The 27,658-nt window shown below is 42.1% G+C and overlaps 2 protein-coding genes across 3 annotated transcripts; one reads left to right on the top strand and one right to left on the bottom strand.

Moving 5' to 3' along the window:
* klc3 (kinesin light chain 3) lies at nt 1–27,610 on the bottom strand. Of its 2 annotated transcripts, XM_027999495.1 has the most exons (14): nt 27,382–27,610; nt 21,661–21,921; nt 13,553–13,618; nt 12,180–12,344; nt 11,852–11,927; nt 10,770–10,915; nt 10,612–10,694; nt 9,731–9,818; nt 9,390–9,491; nt 8,178–8,351; nt 7,972–8,071; nt 7,296–7,467; nt 7,102–7,168; nt 1–361 (listed from the first exon to the last, which is right to left on the bottom strand). In XM_027999495.1, exons 2-14 carry the CDS (start codon nt 21,880–21,882, stop codon nt 278–280), a joined length of 1,545 nt encoding a protein of 514 aa, XP_027855296.1. In that variant the 5' UTR covers nt 21,883–21,921; nt 27,382–27,610; the 3' UTR covers nt 1–277. The 2 variants fall into 2 exon arrangements, with proteins under 2 accessions (XP_027855296.1, XP_027855297.1); XM_027999496.1 differs by lacking the exons at nt 1–361; nt 7,102–7,168 and having other exon boundaries at nt 7,370–7,493.
* LOC114133525 (uncharacterized) lies at nt 13,855–15,856 on the top strand. Its single transcript, XM_027999514.1, has 2 exons — nt 13,855–14,654; nt 14,685–15,856. The coding sequence occupies exons 1-2, from the start codon at nt 13,887–13,889 to the stop codon at nt 14,907–14,909; spliced, it is 993 nt and encodes a 330-aa protein (XP_027855315.1). The 5' UTR covers nt 13,855–13,886; the 3' UTR covers nt 14,910–15,856.
* Nucleotides 27,611–27,658: the final 48 nt, after the last annotated feature.

The following is a 27,658-nucleotide window of genomic DNA, read 5'->3' as shown; positions in this document are numbered from 1 at the left end:
AAGATTTAGCGTTAAAAATTGTTAAACTTGATTCTCACAATTCAGAAAACAGGAGCAAGAAAAGGAAATGTTGCAGACAGTCTTAAACCTTGTTGCTGGTCAAGATAACTCTCCTACAGTCAAATTTGACCTTTGACCCCCACTTTGCAGCAACCATCTTTTGGAGACTCACGATGGGGAATCCTCTTGATGCTGATTCACAGCAGCATTTTTGAGTCCAGTTTTTAAACAATCCATCAGTTTTTCTTGTATTTAAATGATTTGTGTTATTTGCGTGTTAGCTGGTCCCACCGAGCGATCCCCGTCTGTTCAGGCTCTGCGTGCTGCAGCTCAGGCCTCGACTGTCCACCAGGTGGCTGGACTGAGGAGCAGAAAACACAGAATAATCATCACAACATTCAGAACAATGCAAACACACACTGCTGATGTAAACTGAGTTTCTGTTAAGTACCAATGAGCAGTCAGTATCTTACTTGTAGAGGACAGCGGCCATATTGATCTCAGTTTGGATAATCAGAGAGAAATGCTCACATAAGAGTCTAAAGTAGAGGTGTGTCAATCGATCGGCCACCGATCATAATCGGCCAATTTCCGTGAAAAGGTGTATAATCGGTGATCGCCCATCACAGTCTCTTGTGGCCAATCAGCAAAACCGATCACATTTATCTCACTTCACAGCCTGCGTGTGCAGCTGATCTCCTCTTGGAAGCTGGCAGCTGAAGGAGGAACAGCTTGTCCTGCTCTCTCCCGTCTTTACTGACACCTTTGCCTGAGCTACTTTTAAAGTGACAGTTTTTATAGTTATATTCACATTTTCAACATCATAACTGGATTACTACAAACCTAAGGACTGGGGGATTTTCTTACTTTTATTTTTACCTTACTTTTCTTCATCTCCAAGTTGAACCAGGACAAAATGCCTCCGGCCGACCCCAAGGACATTAGCAGTACTATACAACGACTTCAGTCTATAGAAATGAAGATCAAACAGCTGGAGGTGAACTTTGAAATCAACGCTAACTGTGGAAATCAGACAACTCTTCCTCAAATCAACAGAGAGGTTGTACGCCTCGCATCAAGCAGCTCACCCTGGAACGCTCTGGGTGCCAAGCCGAAGCAAAAGTCTCACACTGAAGATCCGATGAGGCGACTGACAGGGAGAACCCCTCACCTGGACGAATCAACGTGGCCGGCTCTGACCCGAAACCCACCTTCAACCTCAACACCTGCTCCACCAAAGAAAAACAAACAAGCAGCTGCAACCAAAACGGTTCCACCGACCCCGCTCCCAAGGACAGAGCGACCAGCCCGGGCCTCAAAACATTCTGACTCTGTGGGAATCCCACTGAAAAACAGATTTTCTGTACTCCAGCCTGAACCTCTGAGTGAAACCTCACCTTCAAATATCAACAATGAGGCAAGACCAACACATCCACCCCCCAAAGCTCCAAAGGACAAAGCGGCTACCAGGAAAACGAAAGGTATGCCAAAAGTGCTTATTGTTGGAGATGAGGCAGTAAATGGAATCAGTCACATTTGCAATCCCAAGAAAACGAGAGTGATTTCCTTTCCTGGTGACACTGTATCTGATTTAACTCGTAAAGTTCTTTCGCTAACCGCTGATCAGCCATATATTGAGTCCTTAGTTGTGCATGTTGGAGCCAACGATGTGGCAAAGCAGAAATCTGAGATTCTGAAAAAGGACTTTAATATTCTTCTGAAAACTCTGCGAATGCTGAAAATGAAGTTATTTCTCAGTGGTCCAATTCCATCACCTCAGTGGGGAGACGGAAAACACTCCAGGCTGGACATGATAAACAAATGGCTGATTAAAAGCTGCTCTGCCAGCTCAGTGACCTTCATTGATAACCTCTGGATCTATTGGCAGCGCTTTCACCTTTTTGGAAGAAGCGGACGCAATCTTAATAAACATGGGATAAAGCTGCTCACTGCAAATCTTTTTCACTTTATCAACAAGGACAGCAACGTGATCATCGCTTCAGAAGAACAGGCTCAAGGATTTCTGACTAGGAAGGAACCGTCGGCTTATCCGGTAAAAACAGCTGATATAACATCGACTGGAGACGGAGCGACTGGTTCCCTTCCTCCTTCTCCCCTCCCTCTCTTCTCACCCACTCATTCACAGGATTCACAAGATACACATGGAGAAATGTCTTCTGGACCGGAGTTTATTAAATTTACAGATGGAATGAATCAACAGGTTGTACTTGGGACGTCTCTCCTTAGCGCTCACGTAGCAGACTTCACTTCATTTAAGCCACCTGACTCTAACTTCCCAGAGGATCCATCACTCTGCGTTTCTGAGGTCTGAGGCCGGGGTCCAGACTTTATCTTTACACCCTTCTTGCTCCAGAATGTGTCTGGCCCCTCGGCACTGCAGAACAGGACATTACCTGTCCGGATCACTACAAGAAAATTTACAAGAAACAGAAACATAAAATACAGGGGACCTAATTCAAACATCAGACTGCTCCCTTGCCTAAAGGAACCTCAGACTGAAGATTTCTTGGCCTCCAAGTCACTTAAACTAGCTTTTTTAAATCCCAGATCTCTCTGTGCTAAAGCTCTATTAATTAATGATTTCGTCACTGAGCATAATATCGATGTTATGTTTCTGACAGAAACATGGTTGAATGATAATAATGAATCGATCGTACTAATTGAATCTGCGCCTCCTAACTACAATTTCTTCAGTGAGAATAGAAAACACAAAAAAGGAGGAGGCGTGGCTTCAATATTTAAGAATACCATAAATTGTAGTAAAATCTCTTTGGGTCACTTCACCTCTTTTGAGTATCTTGGAATTGAGATTAAAGGCCACAAACAAACTTTGACTGTAACTCTATACAAAACTCCAACTTTTGTGGAAAATTTCTTTACTGACTTGAATGAACTTCTACCTCTTATATGTATTGATTATGATTGTTTAATAATTGTCGGTGATTTCAACATTCATGTTGACAACCCCCAAGAAAGAGGGGCAAAAATGCTCTAATATTTTAGAGACTTTTGGTCTAACACAACATGTCAAACAAGCAACACACACTCAAGGACACACACTGGACCTGGTTATCAGTAAGGGTGTGAATATTTCCAATGTCTCTGTAACTGATGTCGCCCTGTCGGATCACTTCGCTGTTATTTTTGAAAGTTCTTTATCTTTTAACCCACTTGGACAAACAGCAACCATCACAAAACGTTCTCTCACTGAAAACACAGCAGAAACTTTTAATCAGATCTACTCTTTTTCCTCACCCTTAAGCTGTAATGACGTAGATAAGTTGGTAAATGATTTTCAGTCTAAAGTCTCAGATATTATTGATTCCATTGCCCCAATTAAAATGAAGGTTGTGTCTGGTAAAAAGAAATCTCCATGGAGAAATGCACAAACAGTTAGATCTGCAAGACAACTCTGCCGTAGGGCAGAAAGAAAATGGCGTAAAACTCAACTCCACGTTCATTGTGACATATATAAGGAAAGACTACGTAACTATCATTTAACACTAAAACATGCAAGAGAGGCTTTCTTTGCAGATGTCATAAACAAAAACATTAACAATGCTCGAGCTTTATTTGCAACAGTTGACAGAATCACAAACCCTCCTGTGACGTTGCCACCTGAATTCCAATGTATTGCCGCCTGCAACCAGTTTTCCAGCTTCTTTTCAGAGAAAATTCAAAAAAATCAGAGGATTAATCTGTACATCCACTATAAAGTCAGTATCAATGCTGTGCCCAAACAAAACAAATACAGGAAAAATGACCCAATTTCAACTACTTAATTATAAAACCCTACAGGAAATTATAAGTCAACTAAGCTCCAGTTTCTGCTGCCTGGATGTTTTACCCACACATTTCATTAAGAAAGTCCTGCCTGTTATTGCTGCTGATCTGATCCAAATAGTAAACTCATCGCTCTCATCAGGCGTTTTCCCCCAGGCTTTGAAAACAGCAGTAATCAAACCACTGATAAAATAGAACAATCTGGACAAATCACTAATGCAGAATTACAGGCCGATCTCCAACCTCCCATTCATCAGCAAAGTTATTGAAAAAGCTGTGTGTAAACAATTAACTATAACCAACCTCTTTGACTCCTTCCAGTCTGGTTTCCATGGTTACCACAGCACAGAGACCGCCCTCGTAAAAGTGTTCAATGACATCCATATAAATACGGACTGTGGCAGAACCACAGTGCTGGTTCTGTTGGACCTCAGTGCAGCTTTTGACACCGTTGACCATGACATATTACTGAATCGACTGGAGAGTTGGGTCGGACTCTCCGGTCCAGTGCTTAACTGGTTTGAATCCTACATAAAGAACAGGGATTTCTTTGTTTCAATTGAAAACTTTTCATCAAAGAGGTCAAAGGTCACATGTGGGGTACCCCAAGGTTCAATCCCAGGGCCCCTTTTATTCAATATTTATATGCTCCCACTAGCTCAGGTTATAACAGGAAATAATATTAGCTACCATAACTATGCAGATGACACACAGCTCTATATTACGATGTCACCAGGTGACCTTTGACCCCATCCAATCACTGAACAGATGCTTAGAACAGATAAATGTGTGGATGTGCCAAAACTTTCTCCAGCTGAACAGAAACAAAACTGAAGTTATTATTTTTGGACCTAAAGAGGAACGATCTAGAGTTATAGATCTAGAGTTATAGATCTAGAGTTATAGATCTAGAGTCAATGCACAGCTTCAGTTATTACAACTGAAAACCAGCGATCAGGCCGAAACCTGGGAGTAGTGATGGACTCTGACCTGAACCTTCAGAGCCACATAAAGACAGTCACAAAGTCGGCCTTCTATCACCTGAAGAACATTTCCAGGATTAAAGGACTAATGTCTCAGCCAGATCTAGAGAAACTCATCCATGCCTTCATCTTCAGTCGTATTGATTATTGCAACAGCGTCTTCACAGGTCTGTCCAACAAATCAATCAAACAGCTGCAGCTGATCCAGAATGCTGCTGCTGGCGTTCTGACTAAAACCAGGAAGATAGAGCACATAACACCAGTTTTAAAGTCCCTCCACTGGCTCCCTGTAGCTCAAAGAATAGACTTTAAAATACTGTTGTTAGTTTATAAATCACTGAACGGCTTAGCACCACAATACATTAAAGATCTGCTGTTATTGTATCAACCTTCCAGACCTCTCAGGTCCTCCGGTTCTGGTTCTGCTCTGCATCCCCAGAACCAGAACCAAACGAGGAGAAGCAGCTTTCAGCATCTATGCACCACAAATTTGGAACAAACTTCCAGAAAACTGTAAAACAGCTGAAACACTGACGTCTTTTAAATCTCAACTAAAAACCCACCTGTTTAGGATTGTATTTGAAATGTAATCAATTACAAATTTATTGATGGAACTTGACTTAATGATTGATTCTATGTTGCATTGTGATTCTGTGTTTGTAATGATGTAAAGCACTTTGAAATGCCTTGCTGCTGAAATGTGCTATACAAATAAAATTTGATTGATTGATTGATTTCCTTCACACGGCTCAAGCGCGCAGCAGCAAGTCCTAAGCGATGTCGTGTGGAACTACAACGCTCTGAGTGAATGTGGACGTTTACATGTTGCGGCGGAAAATTACCTCGGGGGTGAAGCGCGTCAAAATGCATCAACACAACGAATCTAATATGGCATTTAAAAAACAAACACTTGACGGAGTTTGGCTACATGGAGGCTCAATGCAGGAAAAAAATGACATCCAAAGGGCCTTTTTTTCTTCCAACACTCACCCGGAAGAGCATGATGGTCAGATAGCTAGGCAAATAGTCTGAAAAATAATTTAAGTCTTCGAGCTGTAAGACGCTGGTTCTGCTCTCGCTATTGGACCGCCGCTACGCGCTACTGGTAGAAATATTTTACAGACGGAGCGCCGCTCAACCTCCACCTGGCAGTGAATCTCACACCAAACGTCTGCTTAAAGCTGCAGCACGTAACTAAAACAACAAAAAAATATTTTACATATTTATTAAAACTTTCGCTATGCCCTAACATAAGACAGATAATCTCTGAAAATAATCAATCTCCTCTGCCTCCTCCCTGCAGAATTACTCCACTTGGTCAGAACCAACCAATCAGAACCAGCATTAATCAGCTAGCCAATCAGAACCAGCATTAATCAGCTAGCCAAGCTATCAAGAAGTTAGGATTTAGTAACTCAGGGTTGTTTATTTTGATGCAACCTGCATTTGACTTTGAATGAATGTTTTCTTGACATTATTTGATATAGGCAGATTTATTTGACTCATGCATAATTTATGGTACAGAGAGTCTTACTGTTAAATATTGTTTTACTGATTGCAGGTTTTTCAGTCGTCCTTTTTACTGAATAGCTGCTGTATTGTGCCTGCAAGTATTTAGCATTTTAGGTGAATTTTTTGCCAGGTCATTTTTCCATTTTGCCAGACCAGCATTTATACCTAACGCAAAAAATTAACAGTCATTCCAGGTGATTGGCAATGATCGGCCCTCAAGGGTGATTGGAATGAAAATTGGCAGCAAAAGACCTTATCAGATAATCCCTGATCTAAGAAAGAACTAAACAGCCAGAGTTTGGAAATAGATTCAGGATCTCATTGCAACAATATGTAAAACAAGAAAACTCATATGAGATTAAAAACTCGCCAAGAGAAAAATGTCCCAATAAAGAGAGGAGAAACTCATTAAAATGAAAAAAAAAAACATATAAGAAATAAAAAAATGTTCAAATTAGAAAATTTTCATAATGAGATGCAAAACTCAAAACAAGAAAACTTTAAACTTGTGTTTAATGATAAAAAGCTCATTAAATTAGAGCTTTAGCGTTAGCTTCCGCTAAATACCATGTCAGTGTAGCGTTAGCATGTCAGGGTTAGCGGTGCATAGCGCTGTTTAGGTATGTTAAGCTTTTTCTCTACAAATCACAGCTTTAAAAACTACGGAAGAGGATTAGGGCCACTGAAAAAAAAATAAAAAAATTCTGAGATTAAAGTCAGAATTCTGTTTTTTTTTTTTTTTTTCGGTGGCCCTAATCCTCTTCCGTAAAAAACCCCTGGATGTTTTGTCTCTGAAAATCACCTGGGTGCCAATGAGATTTTCTCTGGCTCCAACGTTCAACACGTTCAGAGAGTTTGCCCTCTTCATCCTGCAAAGGAAACAAAAGATTAGCCACCAAGCAAAACAGTAGAAGCCATTTTAGTATTTTTTTTTACTCATTGTGGTTCCAGATCAAGTTAAAGTGGGATTTCTGCTGCCGTGTTCTGGAAAATTACCCAGCATTCCTCGGGGTCACCTCCTCCATCCCGACTCCTTTTAGCTTGCGGACCAGCTTCTCGCTGCTCCGGCGTATCGACTCCCGGAGTTTGGTGAAGGAGCTGCTGCGCTTCAGTCCATCCTGCGCGGCGCCACCGTCCTCCATGTTGGACCAGCGGGGACGGCCGTCTCCTAGACGACAGACACGGCAAAAACGACTGAAAAAACGTTAAAGATTCACTTTCCAGATGTTCGGCCGGCACATCCAACGTTTTGATCTTTGGGACAAAATCACTAAGTCAAAAATAATTTCTTGATTGAATTAATAGATTTTTTTCTTTTTAACTGCACACTAATAAATTAAACATGCGCAATTTTAATAAAACCAAAGAAAAAAAAATTATTGTAGGACAGAAAAATGTTCTCAAACTTAAAAGAAAAGGTGTTTAGTTTCAAAAACTGTCAAATATTTTCTGTTTTATGGGTCTAGAAAATACTTTGTCTAATTTCAGCTGCAACAATAAGAACTTTCTACTAGAAGCTTCACTTTTAAGTTGATAAATGAGATTGTTGAGGCACAACTTAGCGAAAGAAACAAGGAAAAGAGAAACAAAGAAAGAAAAAAAGCCAAGAAATAAAGAAATTGAGAAAGAAAGGAGAAATAAGAAAAAAACTAATTTTTAAAGATTAATTTACCTTCCACAGATCCAAATTCTTTTTCATGAGCTCTGGTCAGAATCTCTTTGTAAAGCGCTTCCGCTTGTCTGTATTTTCCCTGTTTCAGATAACATGACGCCTGAAAAGAAAAAACAAAAACAAACATGTCTGCTTTTGAGGTTTTTTTTCACCAGATTAGCAGGGATTACAAACGGGATTAGAAATGGGTTTCTGTCTCGTCTCACCAGGTTGTTCTTGGTTTTCGCTACGTTGGCGTCGTCCGGTCCCAGTTTGCTCTGGTAGATGTGCAGAGCACGTTCGTAGTACTGCTCCACTTCCTGGTACTTCCCCTGGTTCTGGCACAGCAGCGCCAGGTTGTTGAGTTGCTTGGCCACGTCGGGATGGTCCGTACCCAGAACCTGAACCACGCAGGCACAGAGAGCAGACCCGTGACTTTAATCTGAACCGGAATGTCAGGACCAGCTTTACTTTATTCCACTGAATTATTTAAGCAGCTGGAAAATTATTTATGTATTTTCCAGCCACATAGTGTCATTTTGTAGCATAATCAAGCAACTATGTTACCATCAGTTGTTATAAAAATGCTATAAATGTTAAATATGACTTAAATTATACGTGAGTCTGTCTCTTTAAAACTCCTGCTCTGTTAAACTCCGCCTTCAGGAAGTCATCCCAACACGGCTCCTCTATTAACTCTTTAACTGTGTTTTTACCAGCATTGAACTGAGCAGCAGCTCATATAACACACTCCACAGTTCCACCAGCTGTTTGCTAATTGTCTCTAAGGCGGAGCTAGGTCCACCTAGGCATTTAACAGCTGAATGGTTGCCATGGAGATTCAAGGATTTCTTAAACATGCATGAAAGAATCAAATCAACACCCCAGGAATAACATTGTGATGTAAAGCTAAAACAAGTTGATTTTGTGTGACACCGCCCCTTTAATAAGTGGAGCTGAAAATGCCAAGCTGATGAAGATGTTAACATTTTGGCTCTACGCAAGTTTGGAAAGTAATCTGGAGCCATTTGTCAACAACTGCGGATGTTTAGAAATGACGGACCGACACGTTTGAGTCTGTTAAAGCATGGCGGTGGTGTCATCATGACGAGGGATTGTTTCAGTCACAGCAGGACGGCCGTTTTGCATAAAGTGGATGAAATAATGCAGATGTTTAACTTAATAAGAGTGATTGCAGTTTTCACTGATCTTTAAAAAGCCTGACCTGCTGATTCTGATTTTGGTTGATGAGATTAAAATAAAAATGCGGCTAATTTATAAAAACATATTTTATTTGGTATATGTTTATTATACTGCTTTTTTTTCAGTGTTTATTATGTATGTCTTGTGTCCCTAGACAAAATGTATTTAGTAAAAGTGTAGGCAAGCAGTTTTGGTTTATAATAAATAATGATAATTAGGAAGTCTTCTCGTCTTACTTTCTCTCGGATCTCCAGCGCTCGTTTACAAAGCGGCTCCGCTTCTTTGTATTTTCCTCTTTTACCATAAAGCACAGCCAGGTTGTTCAGTGTAGCTGCCACCTGCAAAAACACACAAAACGCATCATAATTACTGCGTTTGAGACAAAAACAGAGTAAAAAGTGAAGATCAGGAGAGTTAAATCTGTTTTACTGATTTATTAAAAACAGAAAAACATATATGTAATAAAACGGGGATAAAGTCAGAATAACAGGGGCATAGTTGTAATAGCATGTGTATAATTATGGGAATAAAGTTGTAACTCTGCTGTTGTGTTGATTAATTAAAGATGATTTCTTACAGCCGGATGATCCATGCCAAGAGTTTTCTCTCTGATCGCCAACGCATCGTTCAGCAGGTTCGCTGCCTCTTTATACTTGTTCTGATCTCTGCAATTAAAACAAAAATCAGTCAACAAAAGTGTGAACTTCAATTATTATATAATCACCAAAATGTATTTTTTCTTTACCTCATTTAATAAAAACAGAACCATAATATCTTTACTTTTTGTTGTTTTTTTAATTGGATTTTGTGACATTTCTAATTAAATTAGCTAATTATCACTTATTTTTTTAAAGAAATGTTGACGAGAGGTTTGTAGAGTACACAAAAATTTACTCATATAAGAGCAGCATTACTTCAACATATTTTTACTCAAGTAAAAGTAAAAAGTAGCCGTTCAAGAAATTACTCAAGAGTAAAAAAGTATTTGGTAAAAAGTTTACTCAACTATTGAGTAACTGATCAAATTATCAATCATTTAATATTTAAAAATTACATCATTAAACTGACTAAAATATAAAGTTAAGTGGAAATTTTGGCATTCTAATAACAAAAATGATTCTCATAAATAATTACAAAATAACAAAATCAAGTCAAAGAAAATTTTTCCAAATCAGTTTCTTTCATAAAAAAAAAAACTGATGAAACTTTAACAGAAACTGCAGGTGTGTGTCTGAGTCTGGTGAATTTCTGGTTAAAACATGTTTGTTTTTCAATCAGTGGATAGAAAAAAATCCATAAATTTCACTCAAGTAAAAATAGAAATACTTCATGATAAAATTACTGAAAGTACAGTGTAGTAAAAATACTCCTAAAAACGTTCCTGAAGGAAATGTAATTGAGTAAATGTAAGCAGTTACTCCCCAGCTGTGAGGTTGACCCTGGTCTCTGCCGCCTCACCTGTACACCAGAGCCAGGATGTTGAGCATGGTTGCTACGTCTGGGTGTGTGTGGCCGGAGGACTTCTCCAGGTCTTCCAGAGCCTGTTGGGGCGACATCATCAGCTCTGCGGCCGCTTTGGTCAGAAAAAGGAGCAGACGGCGAGCCGCCGGTCTCACCTGTTTGCAGAGCGGCACGGCGACCTCGTAGCGACCTTGAGACGCGTACTGGATGACCAGGTTGTGGAGCGTTCGGAGGCGGGCGGGGATCTCGTAGCCGCCCTGCTGGGCCGCCACCGCCGCGCTGCTGTGATGAGGCTGGGAAACTGGAAAAAAAACCCAAAACGTTTATATAATAAAAGTATAAATGATTTCTTAAACAGTTTAGGATAAATCCATAATTTATACAAAACCTGTTCACTAAATGTTTTGCATAAAATCATTCTTGGATTATAAGATTTTAGTCTGATCGATTCAGAATGATCCATTTTAGGGCCTCTGTCACTTTAAGTCCAAACAAGCTGCTGCCTGTCACGCCCACCAAATCAACATTTACACATGAAAATGGCTGCAAACAGATGCTCAATTATACAACTGTACATCTTTGAAAAGCAGAAGTGGAGCCTCCTGCACAACCAAGAAGAACGCAGCAAGCAAGTGGTTTCTGGATGGTAAGTCAACAACAAAACACGGGTCTTTTCCAGCAGCCATTGTACAGCGCATACACTGCAAAAACAAAATATTACCAAGTATTTTTGTATAGTTTCTAGTCCAAATGTCTTAATAAACTTGAAATAATACAAAATTAACATACAAGTAAGTTTTCAGCAAGATATAGGAGCTTGTTTTAAATTAATAATCCCTTCTCATTGCTGAAAAAGTTCTAGTTCCACTGGCAGATTATTTAACTTACAACGTAAAAAAAATGTCTTGTCTTAAGTTAAATTATTAAGAAATCAGCTTCAAAGCTACAACTTAGAAACAAATCTGATATTTACTGATAAATCTGATGTATCAATAATGCGACTCACCAACTTTATTCTTTTTTCTTTCAAACAATATTCTCCCATTCATCTTTTTTTCTTTAGGCTTTTAACATTTTATTGCACCAAGACTAAAATAAGAAGTTTTCTTCTTTACTGATCAACACAAATTTATTTTGGTTGCTTTCTAAATTTTGGAAAACATTCTTTCTGTAGTCCAACCATTTCTGTAGCATGAGAGCGTGACGGTAAGCGTAATCTGAAAACGTAACGTCTTACTCTGGGACGGTTCCTCATCTTCAGCAGGAAACAAATCATCCAGAGACTCCTTGTTGGAGGAAGTTTCTTTCTCATCCTGACATAAAAAGCAGCACAAACATTTAAAACAGCTCCAACAGACACTGAAAAAAGAAAGTACACCCTCTTTCTCTTGTTGGGTTTAATCAATCTATCGGCACTGACATCAGTATCAGGGACGTTTGTCTAAAATGTGATTGCAGCTGCTTAGTTAGCGAAACTGTTTCTCTTATTTCAGGGGTTTAAATTTAAATGTTTCGTTCCCTGGACAGTCGGATCGGTGAGGAGTCTGCAGGTTGCTGGTTCTCACCAGAGGCGGCTCATCCTGGTCGTATTTGCGTATGGAGGACATGAACTGCAGGTGTTTGTTCTGCTCCTCCAGGGTCACGACCTCCTGCTCCTTGTCCTGCAGCCGCTGCTGAGCGCCGGCGAGTTCGTCCCTCAGCCACTGGTTCTCCTGAACGAGACGGCGCACCTGAGGGCGGACCAGAGGTGGGTAAAGTACACAAATATTTTGCTCAAGAGTAACACTACTTCAACATATTTCTACTCAAGTAAAAGTTAAAAAGTGTTTGGTAAAAAGTCTACTCAAGTACTGAGTAACTAATCAAATTATCAATCATTTAATAGTTAAAAATTACAACATCAGACGGACCAAAATATAAAGTTAAGTGAAAATTTTGCTATTTTAACTACAAAAATGACAATAATTCATACAAGATACAAAAAATAGCAAAATCAGGCAAAAGAAAATTTGCCTGCAACTTCTGCAGAGAAATCTGTTTGGATGTGGAGTCAGGGCTTAGAGTGGTGGGATTGTGATGCGTTCACTGACTCATTTCTGCCATTCTTGACGTCCAGATTTACCGAATGCGTCGTCTTCTGGTGCAGAATTATGAGTCGTATCTCGTCAATGACGTAAAAGTTGGACAAAATGTGACATGAGCATTCTGACTGAAGAGGTGCAGAAAAACAATTTGACTCTGTAAAGAATCGCGATTCCTAATCCAGGGAATTCCGAATTAATTCAAAATGCTCAAAATCGATTTTAAAATGCGTCGTATGTCGTTGCTGTTAATATCTGCACATCACGCATTCACTTGGCTGCTGCATGTATTATGATTAATTGATATATTTTTATTTAAGAAAAAGCTAGGTAGCTAAGCTAATACTGGTAGTTTAAATATTTTTGTTTAGACATCAACTGATGTAAATGGATAAACTATGGAATCTTATAGAATTATTTTAATTAAATGTTTTATTTGTTTACACTGTCTTTTCATCTTGTCAGTCACATGATTTAGGCAAAATTTCCAGACCATTTGAATAGAAAAATTGGTCTTTGAATTAAAAATAATAAGTCAAATTGAACCCTAAAAATTAGAATCGAATCGCTAGACATTGAAAAGTTTGCATCTGTACTGCTAAGGTTTTGACAATTATCACATGTTAATTTATTTCCATACAGAAGTGGAACAAATCTTTTTTTTCTGGGTGAAAAGTTTGGAATCAGGCCGCTCAGACTGCTGTGAAAAAGTCATAGTTGGATCACACAGCATCTGCCTGTTGTGTGATCATAGCCTAACATTTGATTAGTCAAAATCCAACCAAAAGATTTGGTAACTTTAGTTACAGAACTTAAAAAAATGTATTATTTCACTCACAGACAACTACATGTCTTACCTGAGCTCGTAACTTTTGCTTCTCTGCTTCCAGTGAGCCAAGATGAGACGACAGAGCCATCATCACCTGCACAGAGTATTTAAAAAAAACTATTTATTAACTAGGAACTCAAGATGAATAAAGATTTATGATCTTAATCTGAAAAAGCTAATGAATGTTGAGACGTTTACTCCAGACACGCACCATACATGCACGCACACTCAACAACGGACACACTTTTGTTTCATACGGACACTTTCTGTATGCAAATGGAACGTGGGTTTCAGAGGAGAACCTTACAGATAAAACTGATGAACTGAGAGAGGTCTATCACGTCTCTTGCCCTCTAGAGAGCATGCGTGGCTTAGGCCTTCACACAGCAGAAGGACAGCACGCCCTGGTTGGGAGCAACACAGGGGCTTATCCTCTTTTGAAAACCAGTACTGGGGGTCAGAAATACGTTCCTTTTCCTCTAGGTGACAGAGATGCCATAGTAGATAAACTGCCCAGTATTACAGCTGGTGGGAGTCTTTGGTTGGCAGAGTTAGACCTGCTGACCTCTGGAATGACTCTAGCGCTGGGAGATTTCAGAGCAATAATGAGCAGAGCTATGTCTGGCATGGTTATGAGAGACATAGAACACGCAGCAGGGACCCAAAATGTAAGTAATTCTACTCCAGCACATCAATTCATCACACCTTTGGCGCGGGAAATAAAAAGGCAGTTTCCACTGGCCACAATCACTCCCATCACCAGGTTTGAATGGGATTACAGCATGGATCCTAAAGAATACATAAATAAAGCTGCAGAAACCTGGCTCGGACAAACTACAATTAATCCAAAAGGCCCACATTCAAACTTAACTGAAATGTTTAGAGAGGCAATCTTGAAAGGTGTTCCTGAACAGGTTGTACAATCTATGAGAAATAATCCAGATTTAACAAGGTGCGAGTACGTTAGATGGGAGAGGCATCTGCTTCATCACTTATTAAAGGCACAAGATGAGTTGAAGAAAAAGCAGTCTGACACAAAGGATTTAGAAATTCAGCTGTTGAAGCTCCAATTGCAGGAAGCAAAACAAAAATTGAATAAGAAGACAGATAAAAAAGAACATGTGATGGTTGTGGCTGCAGGTGCTGCAACCCACACACAAAATGCAACTTCCTGGCAAAACACTAATCAGATTGGGGGAGGACTGGTTCCTCTTCCTGTTTTTTCTGTTTCATATCCTCAAAACAGGTACAGAGCGTTTCCTCGTGGGCGGGGAAGGCGTTTGGCCGGTCACGAGGGCGGTGCTCCGTGGAGGGGTCGTGGGGCGCGGATCAGGGGACCACAGGAGGAGGACATATGCTACCGATGTGGATGTGTTGGACACTAGGCAAAACATTGCTGGGCCATACCAAATCACGGGGAACCAGGTATGATCCCCCACAATCCCAATACTATACCTGGACAGTCTTTTCAGGGGAATAACGAGCCCACACAGAACATCTAGTGACACGCCCCTGGAGACCCACAGCCCAGCATGGGAACTGCAGACCCCATGCTGTCAGCAACACTGGAGAGGAGAGAAACACACTTCCTGGAGGACACAGGTGCTACACACAGCACATTGAACTTTGTTTCTCCCCTCAGTTTGACGTCACAAACTGTATCTTTAACTGGGTTCTCAGGGACAGAACAAAGTCTGCCTTTCACTAAGTCTCTGACCTTCACACTGGGCAATCAGCACCTGCAACATTCTTTTGTCAGCTCTCCCACAACTCCCGTCAATTTGCTAGGAAGAGACTTACTGATAAAACTGGGAGCAACAATTATGTGCTCTGTGAATGGATTAATTGTTTCATTTCCCGATGGCACGTCCCTCCCTTGTGCAAACTTTCACACGGATGGACAATTTCTCATGCAGCCAGTTGTTTCTGAGTATGCAACATATATTGGGGCCTTTTAACGAACTTACCCTCCAGCCGTCTAATGTCAACGTTTGTGGACTGGAAACCTTGGCTCCTGTGTCTGCGCTCTTGCGTCTCTTCTCCGGATCCCCCCCACGTGACCCTGTTCTACGACAGAGACGTCTCTGAATGGTACCAGGAACCTTTCCTTTCCACTTTGGAGGAAACAACCTGGGAGGTAAAATCTCAGATATTTATGTAGCTCCAGTTGGTGTAGCTCCTGCTGTTTCTTTCACAGAAACGCAGTCAGAATGGTATCAAATGTCTGATGAAGCTGTGCCTCACGTCTCTCTCTGTTTGCACCCTGAGCACCAAGCAAAAGAATTGGGCCCAATGATGAAACGCTCCCTGGCAGCCACAGATTGGAGTGCGACAGCAGTGCCAGGTTTGTTTTTATCCCCTTCTCTTGACACATATAAGATCAGCTTTTCAGGGTCTGAAACAGTAGAACTTCATCATGAACATGTCCAGGCATCACGGTAGGGAAAAATCAGACCACCCTTCAGCAGAACATATGATAACATCTATGCCTGCATCTCTCTGGGCGGAAACGCCTACGGATGTGGGGCTGGTCTCCTGTGCTCCGATTTCGGTTCAGGTGGACTCTGAGAGACCTCTCTGGATTCCTCAGTATCCTCACAAATCCGCAGCTGAACAAGGGATCGCAGAAACAATAACAGGGTTAATTGAGGCTGGAGTGTTGGAACCCTCAAAGTCTGACTGGAACACACCCATTTTGCCAGTGGAGAAAAAAGGTACTGGCAAATACAGAATGGCTCATGATCTCAGAGCAGTAAATGCAGTTCTGAAAACAAAAACTGTGCCAGTTCCTAATCCATATGTCTCCATTGCTGCTTTGACTCCTAGCCAGCAGTGGTATAGCTGTATTGATTTGGCAAATGCATTTTTCTGTGTCCCACTAGCTGAAAGCTGCAGGGACTACTTTTCATTCACTTTCAGGGGAGAACAGTGGCGTTACACCAGGCTGCCACAAGGTTTTGCCCTGTCTCCAGGGCTGTTTAACCAGGTTTTGAAAGATGTTTTGCAGGATTGCCCCCTTCCACGAGACACGACCCTAATTCAGTATGTAGATGACCTTTTGCTGGCCGCACCAACCGCGGAACTTTGCGTTAAAGCCACCTCCCTGGTTCTGGCTCACCTCCATCAAAAAGGTTTTAAGGTCAGTAAAAACCAATTACAGATTGCACGAAAACAGGTTTCATTTCTGGGCAGAATAATTTCAGCAGGAACAACGGGGATCTCTCCCTCACACAAGCAGTCCATTTTGCAACATCCGAAACCCACCAGAGTCAAAGACATGCTCTCCTTTCTGGGTTTAACTGGCTACAGCAGAAGCTACATTCCGTCTTACACGGATCTGACCCAGCCACTTCGAGCCTTGGTTAGTGAACAAGGCATGAGAAATCTGAATAATCTCCTCTTTTGGACAACTGAGGCAGAACAAGCTTTTATAGCTGTAAAACAACACATGTCGTCCGCTGCAGAGCTCTCCATGCCAGACTACACTTTGCCGTTCTTTCTGGATGTTTCTGTTACAAAACTGGCCGTTAACAGAGTTTTGTATCAGAAAAAAGGGGGTGAGAGACGAATCATGATGTATTTATCTGCAATTTTGGACAAAATGGAACAGAGACATCATCCCTGCACACAGCATGCTGCTGGTGTAGCCAAATTGATACAAAAAACTGCACACATAGTCATGGGACATTCACTGTTGGTGTTAACGTCACACAGTGTAGTGGCATATGTAAACTCACAAAGTTTCACCATGACAGCGTTGCGACAACAAAGACTTTCTAAAGTCCTGGAAGCTCCTAACATTTCATTCACACACGAAGGCGTGAACATGGCAGACTGTTTTTCAGAAGGAGAACCACACGTGTGTGCAGAACTTGTGGCAACAGAAGAGAAGGTAAGACCAGACCTTCAAGCAGCTCCTCTGATGGGACCAGAGGTGAAACAGTTTTTCACAGATGGTTATTTCAGACATACCACACAAGGATTAACAGCTGGTTATGCAGTTGTTGAACATACTCACGTAGGATTTTTCACAAGGAAAGCAGAGAGACTACAAGGGGCAGCATCTGCGCAGAGGGCAGAAATAAAAGCAGTGATCGAAGCGTTAAAGCTTGCCCAAGGATCACAGGTAAATGTGTACACAGATTCAGCTTATGTTGCAGGAACAGTGCATTTGGAACTTTGCCAGTGGATGAGGGGCGGATTTCTGACCACCAGCGGCCGAACCATAAAACATGAGGCGGAGGTAAAAAAACTTGCGGAAGCATTGCTATTGCCAAAAACAGTAGCTGTAATCAAATGCAAAGGTCATGACTTATCAGACACAATGATTGCAAAAGGTAATCAAGCAGCGGACAGAGCAGCTAAAGTAGCTGCGGGGTACACCAATTTGGCCATGGTGTGTTCCTCGGAGGAGGAATTACATGACAAACTCACACTGGAGGAGGTGGTAAGATGCCAAAAGGGGGTGCCACTTGAAGAGAAAAACATGTGGAAACAACGAGGTGCCACTGAAACAAATGGATGCTGGAGGGGTCCAGACGGCAGGTTAATTCTGCCACCTGGGAAAAAACAAGAGCTGCTTCTTGAAGCTCACGGGGTGGGACATGTTGGGACTAAACAGATGATGCATAATCTTAAAGACTGGTGGCATCCCCAAATGATTAACATGGTGAAACAGTTTGTAAATAATTGTGAAATGTGTGGACAGTTTAACCCTAAGAAAACTTTGAAGCCACATCAGGGACAGTTTCCTCCACTCACATGTCCAGGGAAAGAGGTTGTGTTGGATTTCACTGACATGATAAACACGGTGCAAGGCACAAGATATTTGCTGGTTTGTGTTGATGCTTTCACAGGATGGCCTGAAGCGTGGCCAGCAGCGAGAGAAGACAGTAAAACTGTCATAAAATGTCTGATCAACCATTACATCCCCAGGCACGGTTTTCCAGAAAAAATCAGATCAGACAATGGAACACATTTCAGAAACAAGGACCTGCGAACAGTGGAAGCTCATCTTGGTTTGAAACACAAGTTCGGTACGGTTTATCACCCGGAATCCTAAGGCAAAGCAGAACGAATGAATCAAAATTTAAAAACAAAATTGGCTAAAGTTTGTGCACAAACTAAATTAACAGTGACCAAGGCGCTAGAAGGACTTAAGGCCCTTAGTAAAATGATGCATGAGCACTCTGGAGTTTCAAACCCTTTGGATAAGTGGTTCACTGATCTGTTTGGAAAATATAAAGAAATCATCATCTCTTTGCTCCTTTCTGTGACAACCTTCCTGGCACTTCTGATCACCTGTGGTTGCTGCTGTGTTCCCTGTCTGAGGTCTTTAGCTGTAAGGTGCATAACTTCATCTATAGAGAAAGGGAGCGACAGTGATGGAAAGCCCCCTGCCTATCAGATGGTTTCTCAGAAACGTAAAACAACCGTGAACCTGCAACTTTCCAGAGTGTAATCCTTTCTGGGTGTGTCCGGATGAAATTGAGCCATCTCGACACACGTAGAAACCGATTTGCCGTCACATGATGCCAGGAGACACTGTTTTGAATAACTTTGTAGCTCTCATTAAAAAATGTAACCTGCTGACTTTTTAAGATTTTGCCACTATCATTACACTGGGTTTTGAATGACTTTTTGCCTAACACATTGATTTGCATATTTTAAGTGTGTTTCTTTCATATTATGTGCACTAAACATTTCTTTTCAGTTGGTAAGTTCGCATCCCTTTTTGACCATTAACTACTTTCACATTTTGACCTTAGGGATTTCACCTCCCAAGTAAAAAAAGGGATCTTCACACTACTTTGTTTAACATTTTATTTGCTAGCATTATACCTAACATTAAAAGTGTTTTATTCTCACTGAGTTTTGGATTACTGACACTTGCATATTAACTAACTTTTCTTCCATTTTGTAATATTCAATTTATATTTTACCGCCATTCATAGTATTAACCTGGCACCGTATTAAAGTTACATTTTATTGTTTGTTCACAGTTTACTAATTATTAGAAAATAATAATGCCGGCGTAAACCCCTAACACTTATTTTTACTCATTTAACTTTATTCATTAAAGGATTCTTAACATTCACATATTATTTTCGAATCACACATTTTACTAATATTAATTAACATTAACAATTTTGTTTAAAGTTTCATTTTGTTTTACTTTATTTTTACCTTATATTTTTCTGTTCCTTTTCAGCCTGTAAGAGGAACATTGTGGTGTCAACCCGCCGCCATTTTGGGGCCAAATGGGGCGCCCTGTTCGTTTTTACCTCCGATGAATGAAATGAAATGAAACCAACAAGCACCGTAATGGGCCCCGGGGATGTTTTCCAAACAGTGGGCAATGTCTTCCTCAGGATGTGTTGCTCCCCGAATGTATGATGTTCTTTCAAAGATGTGTGGTCTCTTAGAGACCAAAAGGGGGAGTTGTTGAGACGTTTACTCCAGACACGCACCATACATGCACGCACACTCAACAACGGACACAAAGATTCTGCACAAAAGCCTTTTGTTTCATACGGACACTTTCTGTAGAAACGAAACTTAACTTTAGCTCATTGTCTGACCACTAGGCAGTGACGTAACACACCAGCAGACCAGGAGGCGGACTTTAGGATATAAGCAAGGTGTCTTCCGTGTTCGAGCAGATGCTGTATAGATTCGGGCCTTTACACTTGACATCCACATAAGCCTGTAAGCGTCTCTTTCTTTTAGCGCTAAAAAGAATAAAATAAGTAAACTCTGATTGTTCTGTGTTGGCTGATTTCCTGTTCGTGTGCTCACACGTTTTGGGTCCGTCGAGTTTAAATTACAACATGAATAAGTAAGTGTTATTTTTGTAGCACATTTCACAGATATGGAACCGAGAAAGGACTTCACATGGTTCATCAAAACCAATTTGAAACAGAATCAACAATAACAGCAATCAAACAGAAAAACATTGCAAAAGTTTATTTGTCACTGGTCACATATTGGAGAAAAAAAAAAGTTGTAGAGGAGTCTAAAAGTTGCTAAATAGAACAGCAAATTTCTTAACCTGCCAACAGTGATTTCCTCCCGCTTAACCCACTTGGCCACGCCCCTCAGTGTATCGTGGCCCCGCCCACCGTAGGGGAATTTTTTCAAATTTGGGGGCGAAACTATTCTATTTACAGTTTAAAATAACTTCTAGAGCAGCAGCGTGCAGTCTCTAGATTGAAGATCTAAAAGGTCACTATATCTAGCGACAAAGTAGCCAAGATATTTATAATAAATATCAAAAGATTAAGAATAATGAAATGAAAGCTTCTGAACTTTTAGAAATATCAGTTTCATTTGCACTTTTAAGTCTTTTTAAAAGGTAACTAAGGCCAAAATGAACATTTTTTGCTGATAAACTCTATAAATGGATGCTTAAGGGACTATCTTTATGTTTCTGTGCAAATGTTACCATTTGTGTGTTCTTTTGTTTAATTCAGCAACATTTTGCCAAAAAAACTGTCTCAGTGCTGCCCTCTTTGGGTTGGACAGGCTACTGCAGTTGAATTTTCCCATTGGTTACACCAGTACCGCTTACTTAGCGTTACACACTATGTTGGGTATCAAAGCACTGGCTGCTCGCTCTGGACATAGCAGAGCTGCAGAGTGATGGGTAACTTTCACATGTTGCCATAAAAGTCTTTGAAATCTCAGAAAAAACTCTCTGGATCTTTTTCTAGATAGTCATATTTTGGTAAAAGAAAAAAAAAGTCGCTAGAGGGGTCGGAAAGGTCACTAAAAAGAGCAACAAATTCATTATGCTGCCAACAGTGCCTTCCCCCCATTTAATTCACTTGAGGCCCCGCCAACTTCAGAGGAAATGTTTCTAACTTTGGGGGCGGGGTTTTCCTAGTTACTGGTTAAAATAACTTCTAAAGTCACTGTGTGCCCTCTTTAGGTTGAACATGGCTATTACACCTGAAAAAAGTTGCGAGATTAGTCGCTAGTCACTTTTTAGAAAAAGTCGCTAGAGGAGTCTAAAAAGTTCAGAGTATCTTGGCCCCGCCCACTTTAGGGGAATTTATCAAAAGTTGGGGGCGGGGCTAATTTAGTCATTTTAAAGTAACTTCTGAAGCAGCAGCGTGCGTCGCAGGTTTGACGTACTTGTGCCTCGCTCAGCCCCAGCTCGATCCTCTCCAGCGACTGTCGGATGATGCTGCTCTTCTCCTGCTCCACGCCACCGCCGCCGCCGCCGCCGTGAGACGCCGGGTGGCTCTCCATCGCCTCCTGCAGGTCGTCCAGCAAACTGTGGTTCTCCCCTTTCAGAGCTTCCAGCCCTGCGATCACCTGCTGCGTGCTGCACAGGATCTCCTCCCCCGACAACATGCTTCCTGCTTCGATGATGCTGCTCTACCTGCGACTGACCTGAGAGCAGCAGAAAGAGGGTTAAAACAGCAAAAAGGAGAACGAAGTGGAATTGCTGCTATCAAAAAAATAAGAGGAAATATTGAATTACATTGAGCTGCTGACAATAACAACAATAACATGGTTCACAGTTGACAGAAACTAAACACAACTTCTGTTTTATGCTGCACAAAAATAACACAAACAACTTCCTCTTCTACCTTGATTAATAAAAAAATATGAATGTTTCTCTGAATGAGTTTGGACAAATTCTTTTAAAAGCTTTTAGTGAAGAGGAAAAAAAATATCATTCCAAAAATTAAGATTTCATTTAACTGATTTCAAATGTATTCTCTTAAATACTAAATAAAATCCTTAAATCTCAATGAATTTCCATTATATTCTTATAAAAACAGACCTAAATAAAAGCATATTTTAAGCTGTAGGATGAATTATTAATCATCTATTATTAATAACCTGTTAATTTCTCTATGAGGTCTATTTATTGAAGCAAATCTACATGACAAACCTGAGAAAAAACTATGAATCAGACTAAAAATTAACAAATTGCAGGTGGATATATCACCATTTTGGACAAACAGAAATCTGAAAAATTCTGTATTGGGGGGGAAAAAAATAACTTAAAAAGATGCAAAAAAAACCCCCACTTGATATAAAAGGCAATTAATGCAAATTCTCAGAAAAAGCTGTTAATAGTAAAAACTGGCTTAAAATGACCAAAAACCATATAACCCAGTCTTTAATTGTATTCTCGTCAGCGTTGGTACTTCAATTAGTTATTTTCAATTATTTAATTACATGGATTTTAAATCAAGTAATCACGTTTTCCTCTTTTACATGCAAAAGTCCAGAGACAGAACCTTTATATTTGCATGTTTCTGGTACAACGGTAAATCTGACGCACAAACATCAACAAACAACAGCAATAGATGACAAATCTGCTTCTCTTGGACACTAGAGCCTCGGTTTTCCCTTATTGGATAAAATATATAAATAATACCATTTATTCTCAGCAACAAAAAGATACTTGTTTCATTTAGCAATAAAAATATTAAAAGCAGATTTGCAGTCTCAAGAAATATGAGTTCCTGTTTATTATTAAAGTAAAACGAACACAAAAGACAAATACTTTGTGTATCTTTTCATTGTTAAAAGATTTTAATTTCCCAGTAATATTGGATTTAATAATAAATCCATCACCACCGTTATTCTTGGAATAAATTTGCACAATTCTTAAACTGCGGTTGCTAATTGGAGCAAAAACATGGCAATTTGTCAGGATCTGTGTTTTTCTGTGTTTATTTAGAGTTTTCTGTGTCCTTAAGTTTCTTCGTTGTCCTGTCCTCCCCTTGATTGTTCCCAGGTGTGTCTCGTTCTGTGATTACCCTCCCGTGTATTTAACTCCACCTGTGTTCCTTGTTCCTCGTCAGGTCCTCGTCAATGTCGAGTCTAGCTGTCGTCAGTGTTTCCTTGTGCCTGCTGTTCGTTGTTGGACTTATTTATTATTAAAATTTTCATATTCATCATACCTGGGTCCGCTGCATCTGCCTCACCACCTTCACCACCCGCACGTCATGACAGAAGGACCCGACCAGACCGAACGGTGAGGCTCGCTATTATGGACCCAGCTGGAGTGAGGTTCCCTCCGAAAAAGCAGAGCGGACCGAGGCGGAGATCCAGCAGGGAGGACAGGGAGCTAGCTGAAGCTCTCGCCGACCTGCAGCGGGAGCTTTTCCGGGGAACAAGGCTGGTGTTAGCACCCCCCGGGTACGGCCCCCGTCGATTCCTTCGTCCGGGAAGCCAGCGACCTGAGCCGCCGGTGGAACCGGCCCCTCGTCGCTTTCCGGAAACACCTCCTCCGCCGTCTACCCGGAGACAGCGACGTGAGCCGCCGGTGGACCCGGCCCCTCGTTGCTTTCCGGGAACACCTCCTCCGCCGTCTACCTGGAGACAGCGACGTGAGCCGCCGGTGGACCCGGCCCCTCGTCGCTTTCCGGAAGCACCTCCTCCGCTGCGAGCTCGGAGACAGCGATGGGAGCCGCCGATGGACCCGGCCCCTCGTCGCTTTCCGGAGCCGCAGCCAGCCCCAAGGTTTCGCTCCGGCTCGCCTCCGCAGCCGGTCCCGAGGCTTCGCTCCGGCTCGCCTCCGCAGCCGGTTCCCAGGCTTCGTCCCGGCTCGCCTCCGCAGCCGGTTCCCAGGCTTCGTCCCGGCTCGCCGCCGCAGCCGGTTCCCAGGCTTCGTCCCGGCTCGCCGCCGCAGCCGGTTCCCAGGCTTCGTCCCGGCTCGCCTCCGCAGCCGGTTCCCAGGCTCCGCCCCTGTGTTCCTCCAGAGACCCAGACCCCCTGCTTTCCTACCGAGACCCCGACCTTCTGCGTTCCTCCTGAGACCCCGACCTTCTGCGTTCCTCCTGAGACCCTGACCTTCTGCGTTCCCCCTGAGACGCTGACCTTCTGCATTCCTCCAGAGACTCCCTGCGTTCCGACCCTGACCCTCTGCGTTCCGACCCTGACCCTCTGCGTTCCACCCGAGACCGAGACCCCCAGTGCTCCGACCGAGACCCCCAGTGCTCCGACCGAGACCCCCAGTGCTCCGACCGAGACCCCCTGTGCTCCGACCGAGACCCCCTGTGCTCCGACCGAGACCCAGTCCCTATCTGTTCCTCCCGAGACCCAGACCCCCTGTGTTCCAACTGAGACCCCATGTTCTCCACCAGAGACCCTGCCTCGGGGGGCTCGTCGTCGCCGTCTGTGGGCGGCCCCCGGGACTCATCATCGCCACCTCCAGGGCCGCGGACGGCCGCGGGACCGCCTCCTGGGGTCCCGCCTCCGGGGTTCCCGCCTCCAGCGCCGCGGACGGCCGCTGGACCGCCTCCTGGGGTCCCGCCTCCGGGGTTCCCGCCTCCAGCGCCGCGGACGGCCGCCGGACCGCCTCCGTGGTTCCCGCCTCCGGGGTTCCCGCCTCCAGCGCCGCGGACGGCCGCCAGACCGCCTCCGGGGTTCCCGCCTCCAGCGCCGCGGACGGCCGCCGGACCGCCTCCGGGGTTCCCGCCTCCGGGGTTCCCGCCTCCAGCGCCGCGGGCGACCGCCAGACCACCTCCGTGGTTCCCGCCTCCTTTGCCTCCGCCCACCCTGTGGGTTGTTTTTTGTTGTTTATGGACTCTTGGCCCTTGTTTTTCCGCCCACGATGGTGGGTTGTTTTTTGTTTTTTCTGGACTCTGGCCCCCTGTCCAGCGCCCCTCCGCCCACCCTTGTGTTTTTGTTTTGTGGGCGTCTGGTAGCCGCCCTTGAGGGGGGGGTACTGTCAGGATCTGTGTTTTTCTGTGTTTATTTAGAGTTTTCTGTGTCCTTAAGTTTCTTCGTTGTCCTGTCCTCCCCTTGATTGTTCCCAGGTGTGTCTCGTTCTGCGATTACCCTCCCGTGTATTTAACTCCACCTGTGTTCCTTGTTCCTCGTCGGGTCCTCGTCAATGTCGAGTCTAGCTGTCGTCAGTGTTTCCTTGTGCCTGCTGTTCGTTGTCTGGACTGTGCTTTATCATTAAAATCACCATATTCATCATACCTGGGTCCGCTGGGTCTGCCTCACCACCTTCACCACCCGCACTTCATGACACAATTGTTAAAAGATTACTAGATTATCTGAGGTTTTACCTCAGGAGACTTTGACTCATTCACAGGTGGAGAATAAAGGAAATTGTAGAATTGATGGAAACAAACTGGAGGAAAGAAAGAGGGAACAACTCAATAACAGTCAAATGAAAATATTAAAAACCAACAACTGATGAAAAGAAGACAGAAGACCTGAAATCTTCATTTGACTTTTACTGGTTGGTTGACACAACTCAGCACTGGACTTCCATAAGGGCTCTTATTGACTTTAACTTTACTTTAGAAAGTAACAGGAACCAGTTAGTATTTTTAAATACACTTTTAACAGAAAATGCATTATTAAGAACAAATTTTCAATCTTTTTGCTGCAACATTTACACTGAATTTCCACAAAAATTAATCAAAAGGTACCAGCAATCTTTTTTCCCTTGTCTTAAGTTGAAATCTGTATTTTTCTTTAGTTTTTCCACTGATTGTGGTTCTGCTGTCCAGAACTGGAGAATGTTTTGTTTCATTAACCCGGTTCTTCCTGTTTCCACTCCCCAGCCAAACGTTACGCTGCAGACGCTCATTGTGTTTTATTCCACATTTGTTCACATTAATGTCTTTGATGTTAGAAAGTCAACAGAATGTGACTCTCACAAGTGTTGGATTTCAGATGTATTCAAGTGGAGTCAAACCAAAGAAAACCATAAACTGCACACCATCAGTATATATTACTGCAAACATCGGCGGCAGCGTTCTGCCAAGTCGGTAATCAAGAATCTTTGGAAAAAGATTTAATTTTCAGGTTCAATTCAGAATTCTTGGATTAAAATCTTAATTCTTGCAGAATTTAGAGAACAAAGTCAGAATTCTTAGATTAGTCAAGTGAGTTTTCTTTGCAGAATATCAGATTAAATCCAGAATAAAGTCAGAATTCTCACTTTTCACCAGAATTAATAGATTCAAGTCAGAATTCTGTCTTTTTAGTGCAAAATTCTCAGATTAAAAGCAGAATTTTTAGATTAAAGTGAGAATTGTCTTTTCCAAAATTCTGATTCAAGTCAAGCTTTTTAGTCAGAATTCTTTTTTCAAATTTCAGAATTTTCAGATTGAAGCCAGAATTTATAGATTAAAGTCACAATTCTGCCTTTTTCCATAAATCGTAGATTAAAAATGGTAATTCTTAGAATAGTTAAGACGAGTTTTCTTTTGCAGATTATCCCATTAAAACCATTGTTCTCCCATTAAAGTCATGAGGGGCCCCGATTCTCTTCCATAACAGTCAGTATCCTGCTTGTTTTAGATGTTTTTCTATTTCTGAATCACACTGACTCAACAATAATGTGTAGAAATAATTTAAGTATTTTGACCAGCTGTAGTGAAACATTTAAAACATGCAGGACTATTTATCTGTAGTGCTACAGATAAAGATAGGGGTTATAAACATGTCCTTATTATCCCTGAACCAATCGTCTGGACGGGGTGAGCAGACCGTGACTGCAGATTACTCACAGTAAACATAAATGGTGGTTGCTAAACAGTGAAACCTGCAGGGATGGGAGGACCCAGTAACTGTTTGTTTACAGTGGGCGGCGCAACAGGCCTCAGCTCACATACATCGGGGGAAAAAGTGAATTTATGAGCATTTATGCTAAAAAGCCAAACATAATTAAACCTGCGTCACGCCATCAGACGCGTTTGTTGTTTTATTAATTAAATGTGTCGGATTTCAGCCAAAACAGAACCTCCGTTTGACGCTGCAAAGCGGCTGCTGCCAGATAAAACTGCTCCATAATTAACACAAATATAAAAATAAGCACATTTACAGCTATAAACAAATGTTCGGCGATAACAGTTATTTATAGCATACCTGCTAATCAAGGCTCCTCCGTAGCGGGTTACTCCTTTTGGCAACTCTTTAGGCAACAATATGTTAATTTTAGATGGAGGCCCAAAGCCGCAAACAGACGAACAGGATCGGTTTTGGTTTCATTAATATGATGAAGTGCTGGACAGGTGAAATTTGGATGTTGTAAATCATTCACCTGTCGCTTCTTCGGCTGTCAGCTTCTCCTGTTGTCAAACAGCATCAAGCTAGAGCTGGAAACAACGACACTTCCGCTTCAGCACTTCAAAATAAACGTCCA

This window comes from Xiphophorus couchianus, chromosome 18 (assembly GCF_001444195.1).
Source record: "Xiphophorus couchianus chromosome 18, X_couchianus-1.0, whole genome shotgun sequence".
In the NCBI taxonomy this organism is placed as follows: Eukaryota; Metazoa; Chordata; class Actinopteri; order Cyprinodontiformes; family Poeciliidae; genus Xiphophorus; species Xiphophorus couchianus.
This window is presented reverse-complemented; position numbering and strand designations above follow the sequence as displayed.